The following is a 12770-nucleotide window of genomic DNA, read 5'->3' on the forward strand; positions in this document are numbered from 1 at the left end:
TCGGATGAAATTCTAGAGTAGTTTCGCCTTGATTTATATCTGGTACACAGAAAACGTTCTCGAACTGGCATCTCTTATTTATTCTTTCTTCTTCGAATCAAAGCTTGTATGTTTCTTTAACTTGTAGAAATTCTGATATGACAACATGTTATAGCTTTGGGGATTGTCCTTATTGGTTGTGGTAAGGGTTGATGTGTTGGTGTTGGTGGTGGTGATGATGATGAGTGCTTTGATTCATCTGATGATCAAACGGGTGATGATGATGCTGGTGATCATCATAGTGTTGAAAATCAACTTCGGTCTTTTCGTTTTGCATAGAACCGGTCGCCATCTGATCATCATGCCATCCTCTAGATGTGTTCCGGGTTATTTCTAGCAACGAGTTCCTTACGTGTTCAGCTTGCACCATCTCGTTATCATTTTTCTGTAACATGGGAATAAAGAAACATTTAGTTTTTGTATATTTTGTTTGGTTTTTGTTTCTTCATTCCGCAGGTCCTTTAGATCAATCATACCTCGACTTTGAAGACATTGGAGACAAGGCTGAGGTAGCGAGTCGTGTTAGCATTCGTAACCTCCAGTCCCAGAGAATCCAGTGCCTCCATTAGCCTTGTGAAGCCTCCTGGTTTGTATTCGCAAATCACCTTTACGAAAAACTCTCTGCCATCTAGCTGAGCCACATCCACCTGCGGCTGAAACCCCCCAACCCAACATAAACCGATAGCATGAAAATGTGATTTCAGAGTTCAATATAGAAGAAAGGTGAGAGTTAGTTTCTTCTTATAATGCTCTAACCTCCATTTCTTGCCCTTTATCATTGGAATTATCAAGATCAACATCTTGTTTCACGTTAGGAACGTTGGAGTTACATGAAAGCCCCGGGTGAAACCCAGTTACCACAGTCCCATTTAGGCTCATCCCTCCTTGCTGCCTATTAGATCCATCCTCAGTCTCTGAATTCTCTTCAAGCTCGTCTTGAAGCTCCTTTGCTTCATTCTGCAACTCCTTAACGTAGTTGATCGCGTCACCAAGGATTGACGCCCTATCCAACTTCCATGCCACAAAAACTGGTTTCAGAAAAACAAACAAGAAACCAAGAAACAAACCCCCGAGAGGATAACTGCAGATAGAATATACCTTGGTGATCGTGGGAACAAGTGACCGGAGAGCGTAAAGCCTATCGTTTAGCTTTTTTCTCCTCCGTCTCTCAGCCATCAGGTTCTTAGCTTGAGATCCTTTCCCTGACTTCTTCTTGTACTTTGGATCATCTTCATCATCAATCTGGTCGCTGCAATCCGACCCTGAATCCAACCTACCGTTCTCATTCATTTCCTTATCGTTACCTACTTGCTGTTCGTTCACAAGCAAGCTAGGCTCGCCCATCACTGGAATCCCATCGTCTGCCATAGTGTTAAATGGGTTCAAACCCATCATCTCCTTATTACTATTCTCCGGGAGATACCCTAAGGCTTGTTGATGATAGTCACTCTTCATCTTCAAGTGCTGTTGTGCCTCGTAATCACTCATCTGAGGCAAGAAATTGAGACGGATTTGATCTGCAGAGATATCGTACGACGACGGGAGATTCATAATGTCTTCATCCTTGGAACTCTTTTGATGGATTTCACCAGACAACATCCCATACGGCTTTGATTCAACCTCGTCCGCTGCCATCATGTTGATCGTTACAGTTTCATCAATCAGCATGTTGCAATGTCCCATTACAAAATCCACCACGTTCTGATCTTCAGCGACCTATATATCAAACATCATCACAAACCACCACAGTTTTAAAACCAATAAAATTGACATAATTAAGAGACATAAACATACATGTCTGGTCGCAAAGAGCTCCACTAGTCCTCCCGATATAGGAATCAAAACCCTCGTACAGATCGTTTCCTGAATTCAAGAAGACTGAAAATTTAAGACTAGCTGTTCATGCGATTGTGATAACTCAAAACTCCGAAAATACAAAAATACCTGCATAAAACTTGGTTCTGAGCTCTCACTCAACCAAACGGTCTGGTTAGTCAGAAGTGTCTCCGCATATATCCTACATCAAAGTCCATTTTTCTTATGTCTCTAGATAACTCTTCTGTAAGAATACATACGGATGTGTAGCTTGTTTATGATCATACCCGGAGTCGAGAGGGATTGAAGAAGGAAGATGGGAAAGAGATTCACAAGATTTGGTACGAGGATGGTGAAACATAACATCCCTACAACCTCCGAAGCTAAACTCTTCGGTTCCATTCTCCGTTATGAGTTCTGTCCCACCACAACAACATCCTATCCACTTTACAAACCTGTCTCCTCCAAAACCAAAATAACAATAGATGTGACGAAAGAGAAAGAAAGATAAATAGAGAGAGAGAGAGAGAGAGAGAGAAACTCCAAAAAAAAAAAAAAAATCAAATCAACCTTTGGTCTTCGTTTAGTCTCCAAAGAACACAATAGTCCCAAGCTCTTTCACCAACAAGAGGCCTCAATTTCTCCAAGAAGTTCTGCATATTACTCTCCATTCTCTCAAACTGATTACTGCATAGATCAAATAAAGCCTTATATATTATAATGTCGACAAAACCACAAAATTCTGTCAAACCTGATATATACATGCATTGGCATAGAACTAATTAAGGATTCTGCTACCTTGGCTCCTATCCAAAAATCGTATAAAGTGTCTCTTCAAACTCTAACCAATATGAAATCTTCTCATAAGATTGGTTTAAATCTTGTGTAAGAGATAAATGAATCATTTCTCATGAATTATTGAACTAAAATATCATGAGGAAAATATGCCAACAAGAACTTACACAAGATTCTAGGAAGAAACAAGGCTCCTCAAAAATCTTGTGACTGCTGAAAACTTGACAAGAGAAAGCCGAAGAGGTAGCAAAAGATTGCAAGAAAGAAGAAGAACAAGTAGAAGAATGAATAGGTAGCAGCTAATTACTTCCATACAAGGTTGAGCTTTTTCATGTAACAATAAAGTCACCACAAAACTTTACTTATATATATGAGTTCTGATTTCTTCTCTCTTCTCTCTTATGAGAACTTTTTTTATGGCTTTGGTAGGTAAAGTGCAGGACATGCATGACGATCATGTATATATTATATGGAATGTATTAATTTATAAACAAATACATTATAAGAAAAGTATATATTATAAAGAAAAATTAGAATGATGAAAGGGGCAGATTTGCATGAGCTAAGATAACGTGTAAAACCCTAACTAACTTTGTTGAGAGCTTCTCACTTCGTTCCGTTTAGGTTATGCATTCTTCTTTCGGTGTCTCAACTACTATTTTATCCCTTTTCTTTTCTCTCTTTTTTTCCGTTTCATTCTTTGTTATTTTCATTGCTCAGTTTTATTAGTTCTCTTCGGATCCTCCTTATTTTCGTAAATATGTAATCGCATTTTAACAAAAAACAAGAAAAAGAAAGAAAGCCTTATATGTTATTTTATATGAATTGATCAAAAATAAAATTACAAAAATAATTGTGGGTAGACATATAAAGTGACAATAGAAGTGATTAATTATTCTATGAAAACAATTAATAATAAGAAAGAAATTATATTATTCACGTAAATATTGTTTTATTGTTATTCGAGGAGCAAAGATGAGCTAGTTTTGTCTCCTAATTAATATCCATAGATCCAACTGTCCACCTTTCATGAAGCTAAAATTCCGATTACGTAAGAAAACCACTCCCATAGTCCGACGTATGTTCCTCTTCAATATATATATCATATGAGTCTATGACTAACTACATATGATAGATTTATGACATATGACTAATATCATATATAATAGATTTAGAATTTGATTTCAGGAGTATACAATTTCTATTTTGGAGATTTGAGTTACAGTCGTAGCGTATGTCATGATATTATCCAAATAAACGAAACAATAATTCCTTTTATGTGGAAAGTTTTGATATACTTTACTGATGAATTACAAAATATAAAAACTTATCTATATATATAGAGAATGTTATTTGTTCTCAAAATTATACTACAGAGGACTTACTAATATATGTGCAAGATAACAAACATTGTTAAGTTTTATGAGTGATGATATATCATGGTTTTTGTAGTTTTTAACCATAATATAAGAAGTCTTTTAGAGTTTTTTGATTTGTTTTCTAGGATGTTTTTGAGTCTTTACAGGTTTTCTAGGATTTTGGCACAGATGGGGTGAAATGGAGCAATTTGGATCGTTTTGGAGCATTTAACCGGAGGAAATCATTTTGGAGTCTGATCCTATGAAGAGCATCGACCGACACCAAAGGAGCATCAATCGACACCAAGCTGATCCGACATAAGACTTCAAAATTGGAAGTTTTACAAAGTTGCCCGAAGTTTTTCATATTTGCATTATTGGTCCTTGGACGTGTTTTAGGACATATAAATAGTATTTTTAGGTTTTAGAAACCCTTAAGTTTTATTCTATCAAGTTTTATTTTTCTGCAACCCTATGAGATTTTGAGAGCTTTTGGGAGAGAGATATGAACTACCTTGAGAGAAGAATTCTTGAACTCCCTCTTTACTCTTTTAATTTCAATTGCTTATTATTCAGAATTATGTTTTGTTCTTCATTGAATATGTCTGAGTAGTTTGTTTGTTAGGTTCATGGTTTTTCACAGGGATTTTATGAATTATTAGATCTGTTTATTTAGGATTCTTTACCTTTCTTGATCTTCACCATAGGTTGTTCTTAATGCTAGATCTTTGATTAGCCATATGGATTTAGATCTTAGGATTATTGATTGATATGAGAATATAATTGATTTTCATGATAAAACCTTTTGATGAGCAAAATTACTTCTTGCAAAGAGATTTGATTTAGTAATTTTGTGAACTTATCTAAACTTGATTTTATTGCTGGTTTTTAACTTGAATTTTGCAAAGAGATTTGGATTGTCGGGTTTTGAAACTTAGATAATATTTGCAGTGAGAGCTGATTTATTTTACAAAATTGTTTAGAGTTCTAGATCTGATTTTAATTGTTTATATCCTATTTAATTATTGATTAAATTTTGTAATTTCCTGAGAAATTCCCTGGACCTAGCTTTTAAATCCCTTGAATTCACAACAGTTTTATTTTAATACTTCTGTATTGCTTTTATTAGTTTAAACCTTCTTGTTTAGCGTAATCATAAAACTCTATAATCCATTGTGTTTGATCTTGAGTCCTTGTGGAATTCGACCCCTAAGTACTGCAATGACCTCTTAATTTGAGAGAGTAGCTCTAGGGTTTAATTTGAGCATATCCAATTTTGGCGCCGTTGTCGGGGACTCTTTGATCTACCATTAGATTTGAGTTTTTAATTTTGTCTAAATTTTTGTTTTTATTTGAAACTTACACGCTTTTGTTTTCTTTTCTCTTGCGTGTTTCAGGTGCATGCCTCCAAGACCTCACACAAGAAGCAACAAGACTGCTCCTACTGTGAAGCTTTCAAACCAAGAGTTGGGAAAACTTGAGCGTGAGAACAGAAAAGCAGCCAAATCCTTGAAGATGGTTAACCCAATTATTTTGGTTCGTGATGAGGATGGTGCTTTGAGGGATCAAGAGGGCCATTTGCGCAATGAGCAGGGCCAAAAGCTTGATGCAGAAGGGAATGTTAATGCTGAAGCTGTTGATGTCAATGAGCTGGCTGCTGTCGGAAACGAGCAAATTCTGGTAGTTGACGAACAGGCCGATGGTGTCGATCGACACCAACAGGGTATCGGTCGACACCCCCTTCCAGCAGAGGGACGTGGAGCTGCCAACCATGTCCACAACCCGGTTCGAAGACAGGATCAAAACCGGGATCTGATCAGGACTATTGCAGACTTCAACATAGCTGATTTGATGTATGAAAACCGCTCTGCAATTGTTCCACCCCCATTCCCTAGGAATGATTTTGAGCTAAAGCCTGCATACTTCCAGCTGGTTGGACAAAGACCTTTCTCTAACCTGCCAAATGAGTAGGCTTTGGACCATATTGAGCATTTTGAAGACTTGGTGACCAGTATCAAGGCCAATGGTGTGACTGAAGACTACATCTACTTCAAGCTTTTCCCATATTCACTTGCAGGAGAAGCATCCCAATGGTTGAAACAGTTGCCAACCCGTTCTTTGACCTCTTGGCAACAAGTGAAGGTGGCTTTTCTCAACTACTTTTATGATGATGTCATGTCAGATGAGCTAAGAGTCAAGTTGTCCTCCTTCAAACAAAGACCAGATGAGGCTTTCAAGGCAGCTTGGGTGAGATTCAAAGCCTATCAGAGGGACTGTCCACACCATGGTTTTTCAAGGGTGCAGCTGTTGAGTATCTTTTTCAGAGGAATTGACTGGGAATATCAGCTAGCTTTGGATGTTGCAAGCCATGAAAACTTCAAGACAAGATTTCCAGAAGATGCTGAAGCTTTGATTGAGAATTTGGCTTCCATCAATAGCACTAAGAGAGCCGATACTGAAAGGAAGAGATTGCATTGAGGATTTGATTCAAACCAGCTAGCTTCTGTTAATGCTAAGCTTGATTCAGTTCATAATCTCCTGGTTGCTAAGAAATCAGTTCACTTTGCTGCTGAAGTTGAATCATTTGAGCCACAACCTGAGTCTGAGAATGAAGAAGCAGATGTCAACTTTGTATATGGGAATCAGGTTCAGAGATTCGGTAATCAGCAAAACAACAAGCCTTACAGTGGGAACTTTACAAGGTACACTCCTAGCCCAGATTACCAGAAGCAGCAACAAAACAATGGCTATACAAGAACCTATGGGAACTCATCTTATCAATCTCCTCCTCCTAAGACTTCTTCTGAGAGTATAATAGAGGCCATGCTTGATCAACTTCTTCAGGGACAAGAGAATATGACAGTGACATTCAATGGCAAAATCGACAATGTCTACACTGAGCTAAATGAGAAGATAGATGCTTTAAACAATCATGTCAAGAAGCTAGAGAATCAAGTTATTCAAACAGCTGGATCCGTCAAGAGGCAAGAGGGATTTCTCCCTGGGAGAACTGAGTCAAATCCTAAACATTCTTTTAATGCCATATCAGTGAGAGGTGAAGATGATGGTGAAATTGTTTCTGCATAAAAGGGAGAGAAATCGCAAAATCTGTCGGCTTCAGATGAAGGTGTCGATCGACACCACCTGGGTGTCGGTCGACACCCCTCTCAGACAGAACCCGAAGTTGCAAAATCTCAGGTTCCAGCAGTTGAGAGGGTATACCAACCTAAGATTCCTTTTCCTAAGCCAAGAAAGTCTAAGCAAGAGATGGAGGAAGCTAGATGTAAGGCAATGATGGACAAGGTGATGATTGAGATGCCTTTGATTGATGTAGTTAAGCTTTCACCACCTCTTATGCGGTATGTGAAGAGAAAGGTATCAAATAGTTTGAGCCCTGAGGAAGGAGCACTACTTACCAAGGATGTCAGTGCAATTCTTTTGAACCAGCCTCCACAGAGGAAGAAGGAGAGAAAGCATGATGTGGTTGTCTCTAAGGAAGTGAGTGCAATAATTCAGTGTAGAGTTGCAGAGAAATTACCAAATCCTGGAAGCTTTGCACTTGATTGCTTTATCTCTGCAGAACGGTTTGCTCACTCACTTTGTGATCTAGGCTCTAGTATTAACTTGATGTCACATTTTGTTGCTGTGAAACTAGGGATGACAGAGTTCAAGCCAACTCAGATTGATCTTATCTTAGCTGATAGATCCAAAAGAATTCCTGAAGGTGCCTTAGAGGATATTCTAATTAAGGTTGGAAACTTCATGATTCCCACTGACTTTGTGATGCTGAAGTATGATAAAGAGCCTAAAGACCCTCTCATCTTAGGAAGATCTTTCTTGGCTACAGCTGGTTCTGTCATAGATGTACAGAAGGGACACATAACACTGAATGTAGAGGGTTTAAGTATGAACTTTGAGATGCAAAAGCTGAGGAGAGTTCCTACCATTGATGGACAGACTTTTTCTGTTGAAAAAGTTTCTGCTACACGAGCAACAGGCACAATGTCGATCGACACACCATCAGTGTTGGACGACACCCCTCCACGACCGAGCCCACACTTGACCAGAATTGAGAACTCGCAGGACATTCTCTATGCTTCAAGTCAGAAAGCTATTCTTCATTGAATATGTCTGAGTAGTCAAATCTCTTTGCAAAATTCAAGTTAAAAACCAGCAATAAAATCAAGTTTAGATAAGTTCACAAAATTACTAAATCAAATCTTTTTGCAAGAAGTAATTTTGCTCATCAAAAGGTTTTATCAGGAAAATCAATTATATTCTCATATCAATCAATAATCCTAAGATCTAAATCCAGATGGCTAATTAAAGATCTAGCATTAAGAACAACATATGATGAAGATCAAGAAAGGTAAAGAATCCTAAATAAACAGATCTAATAATTCATAAAATCCCTGTGAAAAACCCTGAACCTAACAAGCAAACTACTCAGACATTTTCAATGAAGAACAAAACATAATTCTGAATATTAAGCAATTGAAATTAAAAGAGTAAAGAGGGAGTTCAAGAATTCTTCTCTCAAAGTAGTTCAGATCTCTCTCCCAAAAGCTCTCAAAATCTCACAGGGTCGTAGAAAAATAAAACTTGATAGAATAAAATTTGAAGGGTTTCTAAAACCTAAAAATACTATTTATATGTCCTAAAACACGTCCAGGGACCAATGATGCAAATATTGAAAACTTCGGGCAACTTTGTAAAACTTCCAATTTTGAAGTCTTATGTCGGATCAGCTTGGTGTCGACCGATGCTTCTTTGGTGTCGGTCGATGCTCTTCATAGGATCAGACTCCAAATTGATTTCCTCCGGTTAAATGCTCCAAAACGATCCAAATTGCTCTATTTCGCCCTATCCGTACCAAAATCCTAAAAAACCTATAATGACTCAAAAATATCTTAGAAAATAAATCAAAATACTCTAAAAGACTCTTTATATCATGGTTAAAAACTACTAAAAAAAAACCATGATATATCAAGTCACAAATCAGAACCAAATATAGTAAAGAGTATTTTGATCTGTTCTTTTATGCCATTTTTGATTCCCTACGTGGGATCCTAACATGCATTAAGGTGGTGACTAGGAGAATGATCTATGTAGACACGGTCTTGTTTGATGTTATGGGTCTAAAAATTTTGAAAAACCATCATGTAACAAATCAAGTTTTTTCCTTACGAAAAATAATTCAGGGTCAGTGCAACCATTTTTTGAGTGGTCTTCACTAACTATATATGGTCATATTCAGTATTTGAATTTAGAAAATTGAATGGAATTAAAAAATATATAGAATTAAAAACAATAAATGAATTATATTCATATATGAGAGAGCATATAAGGTGAGAATTGGTTATTCACGTCTTTTGTTTAGTTTTCTATTAAATTATTTTCAAATGATATATATTATCATTAAAAACTATCTTAACTAATATTTAAAATAATTTAAAAACCATTTAATTGAAAAAAATTGATAATGTAAAATACATAATTAAATAACACTAAAAATTATATATACATATATATATATATATTAATTCGTTTATATTCTACTATTAAATTCTCACATTCAATAACATCCCTAATACATTAACTGATTTTGTTATCGTTTTCATGACGGTAAATAGAACAGTCCAATAAGTGATTACATCCTATTTTTTTGTTGAAATGAAATAAGCACTAGTAATCAACAAAGATATATGTATGTACTGCACTACTACTATCTATAGATCAAACATTTAAAATGAAATTTGAACTGTAAAGTAAAGGTAAAAGCCACTCGGTTAACACAGTAGTGTAAACGAAAAAAAATACCCGAAATTGATTAAGTGATCCATTTATTTATTTAAAGATTGCACAAAAAAACTGTCTCATAAGATTTCAGTTTTTTAGTAAAGTATTTTTTTTTTGTTTATCATTTATACATTATTCCACTCCACTCGTGTTTTACCTAACTACAAATTAAACCAACAATTTTACTATAAGATGAAAAGTTTAAACTTGAAACCAAAGAGAAAACATAAATAAGAAGGTACACGTGAGTAAAAAAAGTCGGTTAATTAATTTAGTAGGTGTGAAACTAAGACAAAAAGAGAAAGAGAAGTTTCTTTTCTTTATTCATTTCCCTTCTCTCGTTTTTTAGTTGTCAACTTCTGGAAGCCCCTTTGATTGATTGCTACATCTACCTCCATTCTCCTCCTCCCCCATTTAATGGTCAATCTAGTCGAATCTTCAACTATTCTTTCTTTATATTCTCTATAAGGTTTCCGGTCAAATCAAATTTGTTATGCAAAGACAGATCATACACCTCCCTCTTCTTCTTATATAGTACAAGAGAAAAAACTCTATTTCTCTTCCACTCAAGACCTTTCTCTTCCTTATTCCTAGTATCCTGGTACCTCTCTCTCTCTCCATCTCTCTCTGTATACTTCTATGTGTGTAAATGCAAATGGGTGATTAAAGTTTGGACCTTTTGATCGTAAAAATCGGTGCTTTATTATTGTTATGGTTACAAAGAGATTTGTTGTGGGTCTCTCTGCTTTATCTATCATTAAATTCAAAGAGAAAACGATGTTTTCCAAACTAAAAAAAAGTTTTCTCTTTTTTTTTTTTTTTTTTTTTTTATTTAATTTGTTTGATTCGAGTTATTGTTTGTGGGGATCTTTTTGGTACCATAGTTTTTATTTATGTATATGTTTTGGTAAAGTTGTCTTCTTTGCTTCTCTTTTTGGTGGAAACCAGATGTGAATCCTATTGTATTGTGTGTGGAGTTGTTGAATTTGAGGTGTAAAGTCTTGACCTTTTTTACATATACCCCCTGAATTTGACTTTGTTCAACTTGAAAGGCCATATTTGTTAATTGTTACTTCTTAGAGCTTGTCTCCTTTTGTTTTTGCAATTCATGCTGATATAAGCTTCTTGTTTTTGGTTGTTTGTTTTCAGTTGTTGATTCTGATTGAATCTGTATATTGGTTTAAGCCATGGATGCCAATCGGAAAGCTCACCCGGATTGTCGATATTTTGCAAACCCTTTCCATGAATGTGCTTCTGATTGTTTAGAGAAGATTTCTCATGCCCGTGGGAAGAAGCATTCAAAGAAGCAAGGTACTTTTATCTGTCCTCACACTATGTTTTTGATCTGTTAATCTTTAAGTGTTATGCCTTGGCAATGCTTTTGTTGTGATGGAATTGCCTGATTCTTAATAGGCTACTAATTGAAGTGTTCATCATACGTTTTGCTTATCGATCTGTAGATGCAGCTTGTTGAGTCTTTGCCCTTCTTTTATGTATTTGCTTTAAGGATAATTCATGGTGGGTTGCTTGTTCTTACAGTTGATCAAGGCTTTGTTAGCTTTTTTTGCTTGTGCGAAAGTTGTATCCTTTCTTTTTCTTATTCTTGCATTGTTTATTACAGGTTCAGCGATTCTTAGCCTCCCGGGGAGTTTCGGTAAGAAAAAGACAGAGTCACAGCCACCGTCACCTTTGAATACAAGGAACTATCAGAACGGTGCTGCTAATTCCCCAAAGGTTCGTCAGTCAAGACCTTCACCAGTAGCTGTGAAGAAGACAGCAATTCCAGAAACGAACAAATCGTTACCATCTCTATCCTCTGATGAAATCTCTATTGACCTCAACGGTCAGCATGATTCTTTCAACCGTAAGCCAGAGAAGCCATCACGAACGGTTCCTCTATCCCCAAACAGCATGGTATGCCTTAATTACGCCTCTCTAAGGTATTATTTAAGTGGAGTCTTACAAGCTTGCAGTGTCATCTTACCATGTTCTCTTTTGTTTTGATATTGTTCAGGCTGATCATACCAAAACTGTATCACCAAGACCTCGAGAACATGTACACAGTGGCAAGAATGACACAGCAAGTGAGATTACTGTCTTCAATGTCGTAAGCCCTCCAAGATCATGCACCAATGATGATGATGATGAGGAGGACGGAGTAGAGCTAGACCTTATATCAGTAATGTCAGACTCGTGTGTTTCAGTTGGAAAATACCGTGTGAACTCAGGTGTTTCCACAATCCTACGGTCAATCCTCGACAAACGTGGAGACATAGCCGCAAACTGCAGGCTAGAATCAGCATCAATGCGATCCCGATACCTAGAGTGTCTATGCACATTGATGCAAGAACTTAGGTCTACCCCGGTTGGTCAGTTGACCGAACTAAAAGTAAAAGAGATGGTCGCGGTTCTCAAGGACTTAGAGTCCGTGAACATCGACGTTGGCTGGATGCGTTCAGTTCTTGAGGAGTTTGCTCAGTATCAAGAAAACACAGACTCAGAGAAAGTGAGGCAAGAAGGATTGGTGAGGTCTAAGAAACAAGAAATGGAGATTCAGGAGGCTGATTTGGCTCGGATTGAGAAGGAAGTAGCGGAAGCGAGGTCGAGGGTCGAGGAGATGAAAGCAGAGCTGGCTGAGCTCGAGACAGAGCGGTTGCGGATGGAGGAGGTGGGATTTAAGGTTGAGAAATATAAAGGGAAGACGTTTCTTGATGAGCTTCTGTGATGTTTGTTAATACAAGAAGTAAACTACACCAAATACTCCAGAAGATTAATTAATACAGAGTGTTTAGTTTATGTTTGATATAAAGATGTTTTCTAATAGTCTAAACCTGATCTGAGTCATATTAAGGTGAATTATTCACCAAAGGTATTATTTTCTTGTTTAATTCTTTTTGGTGATAATATATTACTTTGTCCCTTTTTGTTTTCTCTGACATCAATAAAACAATTTGTTCTTATTCA

At 36.7% G+C, this 12770-nt stretch overlaps 2 protein-coding genes across 8 annotated transcripts; one reads left to right on the forward strand and one right to left on the reverse strand.

Annotated features, from left to right (window-relative positions):
- Positions 1 to 56: 56 nt before the first annotated feature.
- On the reverse strand, positions 57 to 3141 carry LOC147949922 (transcription factor ABORTED MICROSPORES-like). Its single transcript, XM_087458715.1, has 9 exons — positions 2817 to 3141; positions 2425 to 2541; positions 2142 to 2309; positions 1984 to 2056; positions 1834 to 1902; positions 1138 to 1755; positions 796 to 1050; positions 516 to 692; positions 57 to 424 (listed from the first exon to the last, which is right to left on the reverse strand). Exons 2-9 carry the CDS (start codon positions 2523 to 2525, stop codon positions 170 to 172), a joined length of 1716 nt encoding a protein of 571 aa, XP_087314841.1. The 5' UTR covers positions 2526 to 2541; positions 2817 to 3141; the 3' UTR covers positions 57 to 169.
- Positions 3142 to 10074: 6933 nt separating this feature from the next.
- Positions 10075 to 12770, forward strand: LOC104791707 (uncharacterized). Of its 7 annotated transcripts, none has more exons than XM_087458743.1 (5): positions 10087 to 10407; positions 10956 to 11117; positions 11267 to 11324; positions 11428 to 11720; positions 11821 to 12770. In XM_087458743.1, the coding sequence occupies exons 2-5, from the start codon at positions 11085 to 11087 to the stop codon at positions 12529 to 12531; spliced, it is 1095 nt and encodes a 364-aa protein (XP_087314869.1). In that variant the 5' UTR covers positions 10087 to 10407; positions 10956 to 11084; the 3' UTR covers positions 12532 to 12770. The 7 variants fall into 7 exon arrangements, with proteins under 7 accessions (XP_010515973.1, XP_087314869.1, XP_087314892.1 ...); XM_087458766.1 differs by having other exon boundaries at positions 10129 to 10407; positions 11220 to 11324; XM_087458755.1 differs by lacking the exon at positions 10087 to 10407 and adding an exon at positions 10587 to 10797.

The sequence above is a fragment of the Camelina sativa genome, chromosome 1 (assembly GCF_030686135.1).
Source record: "Camelina sativa cultivar CO46 ecotype springtype chromosome 1, ASM3068613v1".
Classification (NCBI taxonomy): Eukaryota; Viridiplantae; Streptophyta; class Magnoliopsida; order Brassicales; family Brassicaceae; genus Camelina; species Camelina sativa.

Bases quoted from the DNA above. Each gene is read 5' to 3' on its own strand.
- LOC104791707 (XM_010517671.3), top strand. From the start codon at position 10,994: ATGGATGCCAATCGGAAAGCTCACCCGGATTGTCGATATTTTGCAAAC. The intron at 11,118-11,427 runs GTACTTTTATCT...TGTTTATTACAG, and splicing joins GAAGCATTCAAAGAAGCAAG to GTTCAGCGATTCTTAGCCTC. The intron at 11,721-11,820 runs GTATGCCTTAAT...GATATTGTTCAG, and splicing joins CTCTATCCCCAAACAGCATG to GCTGATCATACCAAAACTGT.
- LOC147949922 (XM_087458715.1), bottom strand. From the start codon at position 2,525: ATGGAGAGTAATATGCAGAACTTCTTGGAGAAATTGAGGCCTCTTGTT. The intron at 1,903-1,983 runs GTATTTTTGTAT...TCTTGAATTCAG, and splicing joins CAGAACCAAGTTTTATGCAG to GAAACGATCTGTACGAGGGT. The intron at 1,051-1,137 runs GTATATTCTATC...GTGGCATGGAAG, and splicing joins TTGTTCCCACGATCACCAAG to TTGGATAGGGCGTCAATCCT.